Below are 18,185 nucleotides of genomic sequence, written 5' to 3' on the forward strand. Positions count from 1 at the left end.
ATCGAATCCGCTTCACTTTACTTCACTCCGATCGACTCCGCTTCACTTTACTTCACTCCGATCGAATCCGCTTCACTTTACTTCACTCCGATCGAATCCGCTTCACTTTACTTCACTCCGTTCGACTCCGCTTCACTTTACTTCACTCCGATCGACTCCGCTTCACTTTACTTTCGATTTTCACTTCACAATCTCACCGCTATCGTTCTGGTCGTTTTCCCTTTGCTGCCCTCCGCTTGACTCTCCGCTCCTCTGCACCCACATTTGATTCCACTCCACTTCACTTTACTTCGGTTTTCCCTCCCCGTCACTCCGCTTCATCCTTACATCACTGTTCTTCTCATCGTGGGCCGCTTCGCTTCCACTCCGCTTCATTTCCGTTTGTCTAATTTCGCTGTCCCAGAGAGCCCGCTGCTTCAGCCGAAGCTCGTTTTAAAGGTCAAACGGCCGCCGAGTTCACCAAATACTGGAAACGATAAAGTCCGTGCCTTAAAACGACGGATGACGACCTTTATCGCTCCGTCTCTCGTTTCTATTTTTAAATCTTCCTTCTATTTCCTTTCCTGTTTGAGGTTTTAGAAATGTCGTGACAAAACGGGACGTGAAGCGACCCAACACGTACGTTGTTATTTCTCAGCGATATCGGACGTCGTTCTGTGTGCAGAGTCGAAGCAGAGTTTGCGTTTTCCGTCACTCGGACACGAAGACGGGGCAGCGAACGCATCGGTGTTGTCATGCAGACGGCGGCGGCGGCGGCGACAGCGGCCGGCGTTTTATCGAGCAGTTGGCTCTTGTTGACATTTGGCCGCCGGCCTCTCCATCTCTCACGCTCGTCTCTGAATCACTCATCTGAAATGTAGATGAGGCCCAAGGGAGGAGTTGTTGATCCTCCGTCTTCGAGGCGGAAAAACAAGAGTTTTTGTGATTTATTTATTTATTAATTTCATAATTTGGCCCACGCAGAAAGTGCGAATGTTTGCGATAATATATGACACTTTTAACGGCGGAGTAGCTGTAACAGGCTATTTAAAAAATGTGCGATGATGTCATGAGACACTCGAAGCAGATGACTCATGTTGTTGTGCTTGGTGGTGTCAGGATTACTAACGACTCCTCCAGCAGCATCCGCCAAATCGCTCTTTTTTCTTCTTTTTTTTTTTAATAAGAAAAGAGTTTGGTAATCTGCATGAAAACACAAACGCTGACAGACTTTCCAGTCGCTGATACAGAAAGTGTTTCAATTATTGATTTATCGAGTGAATATTTTCTCCGTAAAATGTCAAAAACGTGACGTGACAATAAATCGTGTTATAATCATGACATCATAAGTTTTTAAAGGTGTAGGACTCCAGTAAATAAGTAAAAATGCGGTGATGATTCTGAAATGAAATGTGTGTAAATTCTCTTCACATTTTCTTTGCCATCAACAGAACACAAAAAACAAAATAAAGCAAATCAATACGTCCTTCTTAGATGAGATTCGAGGTCACGACGAGCTGCTGGTTCATTTATTAACACGTGATTCAAACTCATTAGTTTTGTTGTGCTTTTTTTTGTGCTTTTTTTTGAGTGTTTTCAGACGATGGTCGTTGCTTGAATTAATGTCGGTGACTCTCCGGATGTTTTTCAGACGGAGCTGAGCGACGGCATCGCAGTCTTGGTCGCCAGTAACGACCACATCCAGGCGGTCATCACTCAGATGGAGGGAATCTGTCGCACTGTAGAGGTGAGATACACACACACACACACACACACACACACACACACACACACGCACACACACACACACACACACACACACACACACACACACGCACACACACGCACACACACACACACACATTATTTCTAGCTTATAGAAAATGTGAGCGTTCATGTTTAAATAAAGCGTGACACTGACACGGTTCCCTCCGGTGGACAGACGGGTGTATTACACGCTTTCGGTGAGATTGCGGGTTGAATACATTTACGTGGTAAAACAATCAACATCAGTTCCTGAGATGTTGGAGCATCACGACGGAAAAAAGTCGACCTCAAGGAACGACGAAACTTTGTCTTTTGTTTTGCAAGCGTTTTGCAGTTTTAAAAAGAAAAAAAAAAAATATTTTCAAAGACCTTTCGTTAAATGTTCCTCCCCGCACTTCAGGAGAACGGTCAGCGGCAGAGAGAGCAACTCGCCACCCGCTTGGACGGCCTGGTGGCCATCTTGGAGGAGCGCAAGCAGCAGCTGGTTGGCGTCATCACCCAACAGCAGGACGACAAACTCAAACACGTCCGATCGCTCATCCGGCGGCACAGCGATCAGCTGGAGGCCGCGGTCACGGTGGTGGAGTCGGCCATACGGTCCACGGAGGAGCCGCTCGCGGCGCTCTTCATACGGGTGGGTGAAACTGAAGTCGTATCCATGTTACTTTTTATATACGAGCATTCGCATCACCAAAATCATATTTTAGACGACGTGCTATAGTATGACTTTTTGGTGATTTTTGGGTCGAAGGAAAATACTGTAGTATGATGGTTTCGACGACATACTATAAGACTTATTCTTCATATTTTAGACAACATACTGAAGTATTAATTATTTTAAATTTTTTGGGCCAAAAAAAAAGTCATACTATAGTATGACATTTTTTGTGATTTTTGTGTCGATGAAAAAGTTATGCTACAGTACGACTGTTTCGATGACATACCACAGTATGACTTTTTCTTCATATTTTAGACCACATACTAAAGTATTAAGTATTTTTAATTTTTTTGAGCCAAAAAAAGAAGTCATACTATAGTATGACATTTTTGGTGATTTTTGTGTCGATTAAAAAGTTATGCTACAGTACGACTGTTTCGACGACATACTACGGTATGACTTTTTCTTCATGTTTTAGACAACATACTAAAGTATTAAGTATTTTAAATGTTTTGGGCAAAAAAAAAAGTCATACTATATACTATGACATTTTTTGTGATTTTTGTGTCGATGAAAAAGTTATGCTATAGTACGACTGTTTCGATGACATACTACGGTATGACTTTTTCTTCATATTTTAGACAACATACTAAAGTATTAAGTATTTTAAAGTTTTTGGGCCAAAAAAAAAGTCATACTATAGTATGACATTTTTTGTGATTTTTGTGTCGATGAAAAAGTTATGCTATAGTACGACTGTTTCGACGACATACTATGGTATGACTTTTTCTTCATATTTTAGACAACATACTAAAGTATTGAGTATTTTATATTTTTTGGGCCAAAAAAAAAGTCATACTATAGTATGATATTTTTGGTGATTTTTGTGTCGATGAAAAAGTTATGCTACAGTAAGACTGTTTCGACGACATACTATGGTATGACTTTTTCTTCATATTTTAGACAACATACTAAAGTATTAAGTATTTTAAATTTTTTGGGCAAAAAAAAAAGTAATACTATAGTATGACATTTTTTGTGATTTTTGTGTCGATGAAAAAGTTATGCTATAGTACGACTGTTTCGACGACATACTACGGTATGACTTTTTCTTCATATTTTAGACAACATCCTAAAGCATTAAGTATTTTAAATTTTTTGGGCCAAAAAAAAACTCATACTATAGTATGACATTTTTGGTGATTTTTGTGTCGATGAAAAAGTTATGCTACAGTAAGACTGTTTCGACGACATACTATGGTATGACTTTTTCTTCATATTTTAGACAACATACTAAAGTATTGAGTATTTTATATTTTTTGGGCCAAAAAAAAAGTCATACTATAGTATGATATTTTTGGTGATTTTTGTGTCGATGAAAAAGTTATGCTACAGTAAGACTGTTTCGACGACATACTATGGTATGACTTTTTCTTCATATTTTAGACAACATACTAAAGTATTAAGTATTTTAAATTTTTTGGGCAAAAAAAAAAGTAATACTATAGTATGACATTTTTTGTGATTTTTGTGTCGATGAAAAAGTTATGCTATAGTACGACTGTTTCGACGACATACTATATGACTTTTTCTTCATATTTTAGACAACATACTAAAGTATTAAGTATTTTAAATTTTTTTGGGCCAAAAAAAAAGTCATACTATAGTATGACATTTTTTGTGATTTTTTTGTCGATGAAAAAGTTATGCTATAGTACGACTGTTTCGACGACATACTACATGACTTTTCTTGATTTTTGTGTCGATGAAAAAGTTATGCTATAGTACGACTGTTTCGACGACATACTACGGTATGACTTTGTCTTCATATTTTAGACAACATACTAAAGCATTAAGTATTTTAAATTTTTTGGGCCAACAAAAAAGTCATACTATAGTATGACATTTTTGGTGATTTTTGTGTCGATTAAAAAGTTATGCTACAGTACAACTGTTTCGACGACATACTACGGTATGACTTTTTCTTCATGTTTTAGACAACATACTAAAGTATTAAGTATTTTAAATGTTTTGGGCAAAAAAAAAAGTCATACTATATACTATGACATTTTTTGTGATTTTTGTGTCGATGAAAAAGTTATGCTATAGTACGACTGTTTCGATGACATACTACGGTATGACTTTTTCTTCATATTTTAGACCACATACTAAAGTATTAAGTATTTTTAATTTTTTTGAGCCAAAAAAAGAAGTCATACTATAGTATGACGTTTTTTGTGATTTTTGTGTCGATGAAAAAGTTATGCTACAGTACGACTGTTTCGACGACATACTACGGTATGACTTTTTCTTCATATTTTAGACAACATACTAAAGTATTAAGTATTTTAAATTTTTTGGGCCAAAAAAAAAGTCATACTATAGTATGACATTTTTGGTAATTTTTTTGTCGATGAAAAAGTTATGCTATAGTACGACTGTTTCGACGACATACTATGGCATGACTTTTTCTTCATATTTTAGACAACATACTAAAGTATTAAGTATTTTAAATTTTTTGGGCAAAAAAAAAAGTCATACTATAGTATGACATTTTTTGTGATTTTTGTGTCGATGAAAAAGTTATGCTATAGTACGACTGTTTCGACGACATACTATATGACTTATTCTTCATATTTTAGACAACATACTGAAGTATTAAGTATTTTAAATTTTTTTGGCCAAAAAAAAAGTCATACTATAGTATGACATTTTTTGTGATTTTTTTGTCGATGAAAAAGTTATGCTATAGTACGACTGTTTCGACGACATACTACATGACTTTTTCTTGATTTTTGTGTAGATTAAAAAGTTATGCTACAGTACGACTGTTTCGACGACATACTACGGTATGACTTTTTCTTCATATTTTAGACAACATACTAAAGCATTAAGTATTTTAAATTTTTTTGGGCAAAAAAAAAAGTCATACTATAGTCTGACATTTTTGGTGATTTTTGTGTCGATTAAAAAGTTATGCTATAGTTCGACTGTTTCGACGACATACTACGGTATGACTTTTTCTTCATATTTTAGACAACATACTAAAGTATTAAGTATTTTAAATGTTTTGGGCAAAAAAAAAAGTCATACTATATACTATGACATTTTTTGTGATTTTTGTGTCGATGAAAAAGTTATGCTATAGTACGACTGTTTCGATGACATACCACAGTATGACTTTTTCTTCATATTTTAGGCAACATACTGAAGTATTAATTTTTTTTAAATTTTTTGGGCCAGAAAAAAAGTCATACTATAGTATGACATTTTTTGTGATTTTTTTGTCAATGAAAAAGTTATGCTATAGTACGACTGTTTCGACGACATACTACATGACTTTTTCTTGATTTTTGTGTAGATTAAAAAGTTATGCTGGAGTATGACTGTTTCGACGGCATACTATATGACTTATTCTTCATATTTTAGGCAACATACTGAAGTATTAATTTTTTTAAAATTTTTTGGGCCAGAAAAAAAGTCATACTATAGTATGACATTTTTGGTGATTTTTGTGTCGATGAAAAAGTTATGCTACAGTACGACTGTTTCGACGACATACTACGGTATGACTTTTTCTTCATATTTTAGACAACATACTAAAGCATTAAGTATTTTAAATTTTTTGGGCCAAAAAAAAAGTCATACTATAGTATGACATTTTTTGTGATTTTTGTGTCGATGAAAAAGTTATGCTATAGTACGACTGTTTCGACGACATACTACGGTATGACTTTTTCTTCATATTTTAGACCACATACTAAAGTATTAAGTATTTTTAATTTTTTTTGAGCCAAAAAAAGAAGTCATACTATAGTATGACATTTTTGGTAATTTTTGTGTCGATGAAAAAGTTATGCTGGAGTATGACTGTTTCGACGACATACTATATGACTTATTCTTCATATTTTAGACAACATACTGAAGTATTAAGTATTTTAAATTTTTTGGGCCAAAAAAAAAGTCATACTATAGTATGACATTTTTGGTGATTTTTGTGTCGATGAAAAAGTTATGCTACAGTACGACTGTTTCGACGACATACTATATGACTTTTTCTTCATATTTTAGACAACATACTAAAGTATTAAGTATTTTAAATTTTTTTGGGCCAAAAAAAAAGTCATACTATAGTATGACATTTTTTGTGATTTTTTTGTCGATGAAAAAGTTATGCTATAGTACGACTGTTTCGACGACATACTACATGACTTTTTCTTGATTTTTGTGTAGATTAAAAAGTTATGCTACAGTACGACTGTTTCGACGACATACTACGGTATGACTTTTTCTTCATATTTTAGACAACATACTAAAGCATTAAGTATTTTAAATTTTTTGGGCAAAAAAAAAAGTCATACTATAGTCTGACATTTTTGGTGATTTTTGTGTCGATTAAAAAGTTATGCTACAGTACGACTGTTTCGACGACATACTACGGTATGACTTTTTCTTCATATTTTAGACAACATACTAAAGTATTAAGTATTTTAAATGTTTTAGGCAAAAAAAAAAGTCATACTATATACTATGACATTTTTTGTGATTTTTGTGTCGATGAAAAAGTTATGCTATAGTACGACTGTTTCGATGACATACCACAGTATGACTTTTTCTTCATATTTTAGACCACATACTAAAGTATTAAGTATTTTAAATTTTTTTGAGCCAAAAAAAGAAGTCATACTATAATATGACATTTTTGGTAATTTTTTTGTCGATGAAAAAGTTATGCTACAGTACGACTGTTTCGACGACATACTATGGCATGACTTTTTCTTCATATTTTAGACAACATACTGAAGTATTAAGTATTTTTAATTTTTTGGCAAAAAAAAAAGTCATACTATAGTATGACATTTTTTGTGATTTTTGTGTCGATGAAAAAGTTATGCTATAGTACGACTGTTTCGACGACATACTATATGACTTATTCTTCATATTTTAGGCAACATACTGAAGTATTAATTTTTTTTAAATTTTTTGGGCCAGAAAAAAAGTCATACTATAGTATGACATTTTTTGTGATTTTTTTGTCAATGAAAAAGTTATGCTATAGTACGACTGTTTCGACGACATACTACATGACTTTTTCTTGATTTTTGTGTAGATTAAAAAGTTATGCTGGAGTATGACTGTTTCGACGGCATACTATATGACTTATTCTTCATATATTAGGCAACATACTGAAGTATTAATTTTTTTTAAATTTTTTGGGCCAGAAAAAAAGTCATACTATAGTATGACATTTTTGGTGATTTTTGTGTCGATGAAAAAGTTATGCTACAGTACGACTGTTTGGACGACATACTATGGCATGACTTTTTCTTCATATTTTAGACAACATACTAAAGTATTAAGTATTTTAAATTTTTTGGGCCAAAAAAAAAGTCATACTATAGTATGACATTTTTGGTGATTTTTGTGTCGATGAAAAAGTTATGCTACAGTACGACTGTTTGGACGACATACTACGGTATGACTTTTTCTTCATATTTTAGACAACATATTAAAGTATTAAGTATTTTAAATTTTTTGGGCAAAAAACAAAAAGTCATACTATACTATGACATTTTTTGTGATTTTCGTGTCGATCAAAAAGTTATGCTATAGTACGACTGATTCGACGACATACTACGGTATGACTTTCTTCATATTTTAGACCACATACTAAAGTATTAAGTATTTTTAATTTTTTTGAGCCAAAAAAAGAAGTCATACTATACTGTGACATTTTTTGTGATTTTTGTGTCGATGAAAAAGTTATGCTATAGTACGACTGTTTCGATGACATACCACAGTATGACTTTTTCTTCATATTTTAGACCACATACTAAAGTATTAAGTATTTTTAATTTTTTTGAGCCAAAAAAAGAAGTCATACTATAGTATGACATTTTTTGTGATTTTTGTGTCGATGAAAAAGTTATGCTACAGTACGACTGTTTCGACGACATACTACGGTATGACTTTTTCTTCATATTTTAGACAACATACTAAAGCATTAAGTATTTTTAATTTTTTGTGCAAAAAAAAAGTCATACTATAGTATGACATTTTTTGTGATTTTTGTGTCGATGAAAAAGTTATGTTATAGTACGACTGTTTCGACGACATACTATGGCATGACTTTTTCTTCATATTTGAGACAACATACTAAAGTATTAAGTATTTTTAATTTTTTGGGCAAAAAAAAAAAGTCATACTATATACTATGACATTTTTTGTGATTTTCGTATCGATGAAAAAGTTATGCTATAGTACGACTGTTTCGACGACATACTACGGTATGACTTTCTTCATATTTGAGACAACATACTAAAGTATTAAGTATTTTTAATTTTTTGGGCCAAAAAAAAAGTCATACTATAGTATGATATTTTTGGTAATTTTTGTTTCGATGAAAAAGTTATGCTATAGTACGACTGTTTCGATGACATACCACAGTATGACTTTTTCTTCATATTTTAGACCACATACTAAAGTATTGAGTATTTTATATTTTTTGGGCCAAAAAAAAAGTCATACTATAGTATGACATTTTTGGTGATTTTTGTGTCGATGAAAAAGTTATGCTATAGTACGACTGTTTCGACGACATACTACGGTATGACTTTTTCTTCATATTTTAGACAACATACTAAAGCATTAAGTATTTTAAATTTTTTGGGCCAAAAAAAAAGTCATACTATAGTATGACATTTTTTGTGATTTTTGTGTCGATGAAAAAGTTATGCTATAGTACGACTGTTTCGACGACATACTACGGTATGACTTTTTCTTCATATTTTAGACCACATACTAAAGTATTAAGTATTTTTAATTTTTTTTGAGCCAAAAAAAGAAGTCATACTATAGTATGACATTTTTGGTAATTTTTGTGTCGATGAAAAAGTTATGCTGGAGTATGACTGTTTCGACGACATACTATATGACTTATTCTTCATATTTTAGACAACATACTGAAGTATTAAGTATTTTAAATTTTTTGGGCAAAAAAAAAAGTCATACTATAGTATGACATTTTTGGTGATTTTTGTGTCGATGAAAAAGTTATGCTATAGTACGACTGTTTCGACGACATACTATGGCATGACTTTTTCTTCATATTTTAGACAACATACTAAAGTATTAAGTATTTTAAATTTTTTGGGCCAAAAAAAAAGTAATACTATAGTATGACATTTTTGGTGATTTTTGTGTCGATGAAAAAGTTATGCTACAGTACGACTGTTTCGACGACATACTATATGACTTTTTCTTCATATTTTAGACAACATACTAAAGTATTAAGTATTTTAAATTTTTTTGGGCCAAAAAAAAAGTCATACTATAGTATGACATTTTTTGTGATTTTTTTGTCGATGAAAAAGTTATGCTATAGTACGACTGTTTCGACGACATACTACATGACTTTTTCTTGATTTTTGTGTAGATTAAAAAGTTATGCTACAGTACGACTGTTTCGACGACATACTACGGTATGACTTTTTCTTCATATTTTAGACAACATACTAAAGCATTAAGTATTTTAAATTTTTTGGGCAAAAAAAAAAGTCATACTATAGTCTGACATTTTTGGTGATTTTTGTGTCGATTAAAAAGTTATGCTACAGTACGACTGTTTCGACGACATACTACGGTATGACTTTTTCTTCATATTTTAGACAACATACTAAAGTATTAAGTATTTTAAATGTTTTAGGCAAAAAAAAAAGTCATACTATATACTATGACATTTTTTGTGATTTTTGTGTCGATGAAAAAGTTATGCTATAGTACGACTGTTTCGATGACATACCACAGTATGACTTTTTCTTCATATTTTAGACCACATACTAAAGTATTAAGTATTTTAAATTTTTTTGAGCCAAAAAAAGAAGTCATACTATAATATGACATTTTTGGTAATTTTTTTGTCGATGAAAAAGTTATGCTACAGTACGACTGTTTCGACGACATACTATGGCATGACTTTTTCTTCATATTTTAGACAACATACTGAAGTATTAAGTATTTTTAATTTTTTGGCAAAAAAAAAAGTCATAGTATAGTATGACATTTTTTGTGATTTTTGTGTCGATGAAAAAGTTATGCTATAGTACGACTGTTTCGACGACATACTATATGACTTATTCTTCATATTTTAGGCAACATACTGAAGTATTAATTTTTTTTAAATTTTTTGGGCCAGAAAAAAAGTCATACTATAGTATGACATTTTTTGTGATTTTTTTGTCAATGAAAAAGTTATGCTATAGTACGACTGTTTCGTCGACATACTACATGACTTTTTCTTGATTTTTGTGTAGATTAAAAAGTTATGCTGGAGTATGACTGTTTCGACGGCATACTATATGACTTATTCTTCATATATTAGGCAACATACTGAAGTATTAATTTTTTTTAAATTTTTTGGGCCAGAAAAAAAGTCATACTATAGTATGACATTTTTGGTGATTTTTGTGTCGATGAAAAAGTTATGCTACAGTACGACTGTTTGGACGACATACTATGGCATGACTTTTTCTTCATATTTTAGACAACATACTAAAGTATTAAGTATTTTAAATTTTTTGGGCCAAAAAAAAAGTCATACTATAGTATGACATTTTTGGTGATTTTTGTGTCGATGAAAAAGTTATGCTACAGTACGACTGTTTGGACGACATACTACGGTATGACTTTTTCTTCATATTTTAGACAACATATTAAAGTATTAAGTATTTTAAATTTTTTGGGCAAAAAACAAAAAGTCATACTATACTATGACATTTTTTGTGATTTTCGTGTCGATCAAAAAGTTATGCTATAGTACGACTGATTCGACGACATACTACGGTATGACTTTCTTCATATTTTAGACCACATACTAAAGTATTAAGTATTTTTAATTTTTTTGAGCCAAAAAAAGAAGTCATACTATACTGTGACATTTTTTGTGATTTTTGTGTCGATGAAAAAGTTATGCTATAGTACGACTGTTTCGATGACATACCACAGTATGACTTTTTCTTCATATTTTAGACCACATACTAAAGTATTAAGTATTTTTAATTTTTTTGAGCCAAAAAAAGAAGTCATACTATAGTATGACATTTTTTGTGATTTTTGTGTCGATGAAAAAGTTATGCTACAGTACGACTGTTTCGACGACATACTACGGTATGACTTTTTCTTCATATTTTAGACAACATACTAAAGCATTAAGTATTTTTAATTTTTTGTGCAAAAAAAAAGTCATACTATAGTATGACATTTTTTGTGATTTTTGTGTCGATGAAAAAGTTATGTTATAGTACGACTGTTTCGACGACATACTATGGCATGACTTTTTCTTCATATTTGAGACAACATACTAAAGTATTAAGTATTTTTAATTTTTTGGGCAAAAAAAAAAAGTCATACTATATACTATGACATTTTTTGTGATTTTCGTATCGATGAAAAAGTTATGCTATAGTACGACTGTTTCGACGACATACTACGGTATGACTTTCTTCATATTTGAGACAACATACTAAAGTATTAAGTATTTTAAATTTTTTGGGCCAAAAAAAAAGTCATACTATAGTATGATATTTTTGGTAATTTTTGTTTCGATGAAAAAGTTATGCTATAGTACGACTGTTTCGATGACATACCACAGTATGACTTTTTCTTCATATTTTAGACCACATACTAAAGTATTGAGTATTTTATATTTTTTGGGCCAAAAAAAAAGTCATACTATAGTATGACATTTTTTGTGATTTTTGTGTCGATGAAAAAGTTATGCTATAGTACGACTGTTTCGACGACATACTACGGTATGACTTTTTCTTCATATTTTAGACAACATACTGAAGTATTAAGTATTTAAAATTTTTTGGGCCAAAAAAAAAGTCATACTATAGTATGATATTTTTGGTAATTTTTGTTTCGATGAAAAAGTTATGCTATAGTACGACTGTTTCGACGACATACCACAGTATGACTTTTTCTTCATATTTTAGACCACATACTAAAGTATTAAGTATTTTAAATTTTTTGGGCAAAAAAAAAAAGTCATACTATAGTATGACATTTTTTGTGATTTTTGTGTCGATGAAAAAGTTATGCTATAGTACGACTGTTTCGATGACATACCACAGTTTGACTTTTTCTTCATATTTTAGACCACATACTAAAGTATTGAGTTTTTTATATTTTTTGGGCCAAAAAAAAAGTCATACTATAGTATGACATTTTTGGTGATTTTTGTGTCGATGAAAAAGTTATGCTACAGTACGACTGTTTCGACGACATACTACGGTATGAGTTTTTCTTCATATTTTAGACAACATACTGAAGTATTAAGTATTTTTAATTTTTTGGGCAAAAAAAAAAGTCATACTATAGTATGACATTTTTTGTGATTTTTGTGTCGATGAAAAAGTTATGCTACAGTACGACTGTTTCGACGACATACTACGGTATGACTTTTTCTTCATATTTTAGACAACATACTCAAGTATTAAGTATTTTAAATTTTTTGGGTCAAAAAAAAAGTCATACTATAGTATGACATTTTTGGTGATTTTTGTGTCGATGAAAAAGTTATGCTACAGTACGACTGTTTCGACGACATACTACGGTATGACTTTTTCTTCATATTTTAGACAACATACGAAAGTATTAAGTATTTTAAATTTTTTGGGCAAAAAAAAAAGTCATACTATAGTATGACATTTTTTGTGATTTTTGTGTCGATGAAAAAGTTATGCTATAGTACGACTGTTTCGATGACATACTACGGTATGACTTTTTCTTCATATTTTAGACCACATGCTAAAGTATTAAGTATTTTAAATTTTTTTGGGCCAAAAAAAAAGTCATACTATAGTATGACATTTTTTGTGATTTTTGTGTCGATGAAAAAGTTATGCTATAGTACGACTGTTTCGATGACATACTACGGTATGACTTTTTCTTCATATTTTAGACCACATACTGAAGTATTAAGTATTTTAAATTTTTTGGGCAAAAAAAAAAGTCATACTATAGTATGACATTTTTTGTGATTTTTGTGTCGATGAAAAAGTTATGCTATAGTACGACTGTTTCGATGACATACCACAGTTTGACTTTTTCTTCATATTTTAGACCACATACTAAAGTATTGAGTATTTTATATTTTTTGGGCCAAAAAAAAAAGTCATACTATAGTATGACATTTTTGGTGATTTTTGTGTCGATGAAAAAGTTATGCTACAGTACGACTGTTTCGACGACATACTACGGTATGACTTTTTCTTCATATTTTAGACAACATACGAAAGTATTAAGTATTTTAAATTTTTTGGGCAAAAAAAAAAGTCATACTATAGTATGACATTTTTTGTGATTTTTGTGTCGATGAAAAAGTTATGCTATAGTACGACTGTTTCGATGACATACCACAGTTTGACTTTTTCTTCATATTTTAGACCACATACTAAAGTATTGAGTATTTTATATTTTTTGGGCCAAAAAAAAAGTCATACTATAGTATGACATTTTTTGTGATTTTTGTGTCGATGAAAAAGTTATGCTACAGTACGACTGTTTCGACGACATACTACGGTATGACTTTTTCTTCATATTTTAGACAACATACTGAAGTATTAAGTATTTTTAATTTTTTGGGCAAAAAAAAAAGTCATACTATAGTATGACATTTTTTGTGATTTTTGTGTCGATGAAAAAGTTATGCTACAGTACGACTGTTTCGACGACATACTACGGTATGACTTTTTCTTCATATTTTAGACAACATACTGAAGTATTAAGTATTTTTAATTTTTTGGGCAAAAAAAAAAGTCATACTATAGTATGACATTTTTTGTGATTTTTGTGTCGATGAAAAAGTTATGCTACAGTACGACTGTTTCGACGACATACTATGGCATGACTTTTTCTTCATATTTTAGACAACATACTGAAGTATTAAGTATTTTTAATTTTTTGGGCAAAAAAAAAAGTCATACTATAGTATGACATTTTTTGTGATTTTTGTGTCGATGAAAAAGTTATGCTATAGTACGACTGTTTCGACGACATACCACAGTATGACTTTTTCTTCATATTTTAGACCACATACTAAAGTATTAAGTATTTTAAATTTTTTGGGCAAAAAAAAAAAGTCATACTATAGTATGACATTTTTTGTGATTTTTGTGTCGATGAAAAAGTTATGCTATAGTACGACTGTTTCGATGACATACTACGGTATGACTTTTTCTTCATATTTTAGACCACATACTAAAGTATCAAGTATTTTAAATTTTTTGGGCCAAAAAAAAAGTCATACTATAGTGTGACTTTTTGGTGATTTTTGGGTCGAAGGAAAATACTATAGTACGACTGTTTCGACGACATACTACGGTATGACTTTTTCTTCATATTTTAGACCACATACTGAAGTATTAAGTATTTTAAATTTTTTTGGGCCAAAAAAAAAGTCATAGAATAGTATGACATTTTTTGTGATTTTTGTGTCGATGAAAAAGTTATGCTACAGTACGACTGTTTCGACGACATACTACGGTTTGACTTTTTCTACATATTTTAGACAACATCCTAAAGTATTAAGTATTTTAAATTTTTTGGGCCAAAAAAAAAGTCATACTATAGTATGATATTTTTTGTGATTATTGTGTCGATGAAAAAGTTATGCTATAGTACGACTGTTTCGACGACATACTATGGTATGACTTTTTCTTCATATTTTAGACCACATGCTAAAGTATTAAGTATTTTAAATTTTTTTGGGCCAAAAAAAAAGTCATACTATAGTATGATATTTTTGGTAATTTTTGTGTCGATGAAAAAGTTCTGCTAGAGTACGACTGTTTCGACGACATACTACGGTATGACTTTTTCTTCATATTTTAAACAACATACTAAAGTATCAAGTATTTTAAATTTTTTGAGCCAAAAAAAAAATCATACTATAGTATGACTTTTTGGTGATTTTTGGGTCGAAGGAAAATACGGTAGTATGACGGTTTCGACGACATACTATAAGACTTAGTCTTCATATTTTAGACAACATACTAAAGTATTAAGTATTTTTAATTGTTTGGGCAAGAAAAAAAGTCACACTATAGTTTGACATTTTTGGTGATTTTTGTGTCGATGAAAAAGTTATGCTACAGTACGACTGTTTCGACGACATACTACGGTATGACTTTTTCTTCATATTTTAGACAACATACTGAAGTATTAAGTATTTTTAATTTTTTGGGCAAAAAAAAAAGTCATACTATAGTATGACATTTTTTGTGATTTTTGTGTCGATGAAAAAGTTATGCTATAGTACGACTGTTTCGATGACATACTACGGTATGACTTTTTCTTCATATTTTAGACCACATGCTAAAGTATTAAGTATTTTAAATTTTTTTGGGCCAAAAAAAAAGTCATACTATAGTATGACATTTTTTGTGATTTTTGTGTCGATGAAAAAGTTATGCTATAGTACGACTGTTTCGATGACATACTACGGTATGACTTTTTCTTCATATTTTAGACCACATACTAAAGTATCAAGTATTTTAAATTTTTTGGGCCAAAAAAAAAGTCATACTATAGTGTGACTTTTTGGTGATTTTTGGGTCGAAGGAAAATACTATAGTACGACTGTTTCGACGACATACTACGGTATGACTTTTTCTTCATATTTTAGACAACATACTGAAGTATTAAGTCTTTTAAATTTTTTTGGGCCAAAAAAAAAGTCATACTATAGTATGACATTTTTTGTGATTTTTGTGTCGATGAAAAAGTTATGCTACAGTACGACTGTTTCGACGACATACTACGGTTTGACTTTTTCTACATATTTTAGACAACATCCTAAAGTATTAAGTATTTTAAATTTTTTGGGCCAAAAAAAAAGTCATACTATAGTCTGACATTTTTTGTGATTTTTGTGTCGATTAAAAAGTTATGCTATAGTACGACTGTTTCGACGACATACTACGGTATGACTTTTTCTTCATATTTTAGACAACATACTCAAGTATTAAGTATTTTTAATTTTTTGGGCAAAAAAAAAAAGTCATACTATATACTATGACATTTTTTGTGATTTTCGTATCGATGAAAAAGTTATGCTATAGTACGACTGTTTCGACGACATACTACGGTATGACTTTCTTCATATTTGAGACAACATACTAAAGTATTAAGTATTTTAAATTTTTTGGGCCAAAAAAAAAGTCATACTATAGTATGATATTTTTGGTAATTTTTGTTTCGATGAAAAAGTTATGCTATAGTACGACTGTTTCGATGACATACCACAGTATGACTTTTTCTTCATATTTTAGACCACATACTAAAGTATTGAGTATTTTATATTTTTTGGGCCAAAAAAAAAGTCATACTATAGTATGACATTTTTTGTGATTTTTGTGTCGATGAAAAAGTTATGCTATAGTACGACTGTTTCGACGACATACTACGGTATGACTTTTTCTTCATATTTTAGACAACATACTGAAGTATTAAGTATTTAAAATTTTTTGGGCCAAAAAAAAAGTCATACTATAGTATGACATTTTTTGTGATTTTTGTGTCGATGAAAAAGTTATGCTATAGTACGACTGTTTCGATGACATACCACAGTTTGACTTTTTCTTCATATTTTAGACCACATACTAAAGTATTGAGTATTTTATATTTTTTGGGCCAAAAAAAAAGTCATACTATAGTATGACATTTTTTGTGATTTTTGTGTCGATGAAAAAGTTATGCTACAGTACGACTGTTTCGACGACATACTACGGTATGAGTTTTTCTTCATATTTTAGACAACATACTGAAGTATTAAGTATTTTTAATTTTTTGGGCAAAAAAAAAAGTCATACTATAGTATGACATTTTTTGTGATTTTTGTGTCGATGAAAAAGTTATGCTACAGTACGACTGTTTCGACGACATACTACGGTATGACTTTTTCTTCATATTTTAGACAACATACTCAAGTATTAAGTATTTTAAATTTTTTGGGTCAAAAAAAAAGTCATACTATAGTATGACATTTTTGGTGATTTTTGTGTCGATGAAAAAGTTATGCTACAGTACGACTGTTTCGACGACATACTACGGTATGACTTTTTCTTCATATTTTAGACAACATACGAAAGTATTAAGTATTTTAAATTTTTTGGGCAAAAAAAAAAGTCATACTATAGTATGACATTTTTTGTGATTTTTGTGTCGATGAAAAAGTTATGCTATAGTACGACTGTTTCGATGACATACTACGGTATGACTTTTTCTTCATATTTTAGACCACATGCTAAAGTATTAAGTATTTTAAATTTTTTTGGGCCAAAAAAAAAGTCATACTATAGTATGACATTTTTTGTGATTTTTGTGTCGATGAAAAAGTTATGCTATAGTACGACTGTTTCGATGACATACTACGGTATGACTTTTTCTTCATATTTTAGACCACATACTGAAGTATTAAGTATTTTAAATTTTTTGGGCAAAAAAAAAAGTCATACTATAGTATGACATTTTTTGTGATTTTTGTGTCGATGAAAAAGTTATGCTATAGTACGACTGTTTCGATGACATACCACAGTTTGACTTTTTCTTCATATTTTAGACCACATACTAAAGTATTGAGTATTTTATATTTTTTGGGCCAAAAAAAAAGTCATACTATAGTATGACATTTTTGGTGATTTTTGTGTCGATGAAAAAGTTATGCTACAGTACGACTGTTTCGACGACATACTACGGTATGACTTTTTCTTCATATTTT

The 18,185-nt window shown here is 30.8% G+C and overlaps 1 protein-coding gene across 1 annotated transcript in view; it reads left to right on the top strand.

Annotated features, from left to right (window-relative positions):
* trim54 (tripartite motif containing 54) overlaps nt 1-18,185 on the top strand; it is a 64,000-nt gene that overhangs the window by 4,633 nt on the left and 41,182 nt on the right. The window contains exons 4-5 of the mRNA XM_069172380.1: nt 1,631-1,726; nt 2,147-2,380. Coding sequence (XP_069028481.1) covers nt 1,631-1,726; nt 2,147-2,380 — 330 coding nt within the window. The remainder of the gene's footprint in view (nt 1-1,630; nt 1,727-2,146; nt 2,381-18,185) is intronic.

This window comes from Embiotoca jacksoni, unplaced genomic scaffold, assembly GCF_022577435.1.
Source record: "Embiotoca jacksoni isolate LCO1_2020_lvr unplaced genomic scaffold, fEmbJac1.0.p SCAF_52, whole genome shotgun sequence".
NCBI classification, from domain to species: domain Eukaryota; kingdom Metazoa; phylum Chordata; class Actinopteri; family Embiotocidae; genus Embiotoca; species Embiotoca jacksoni.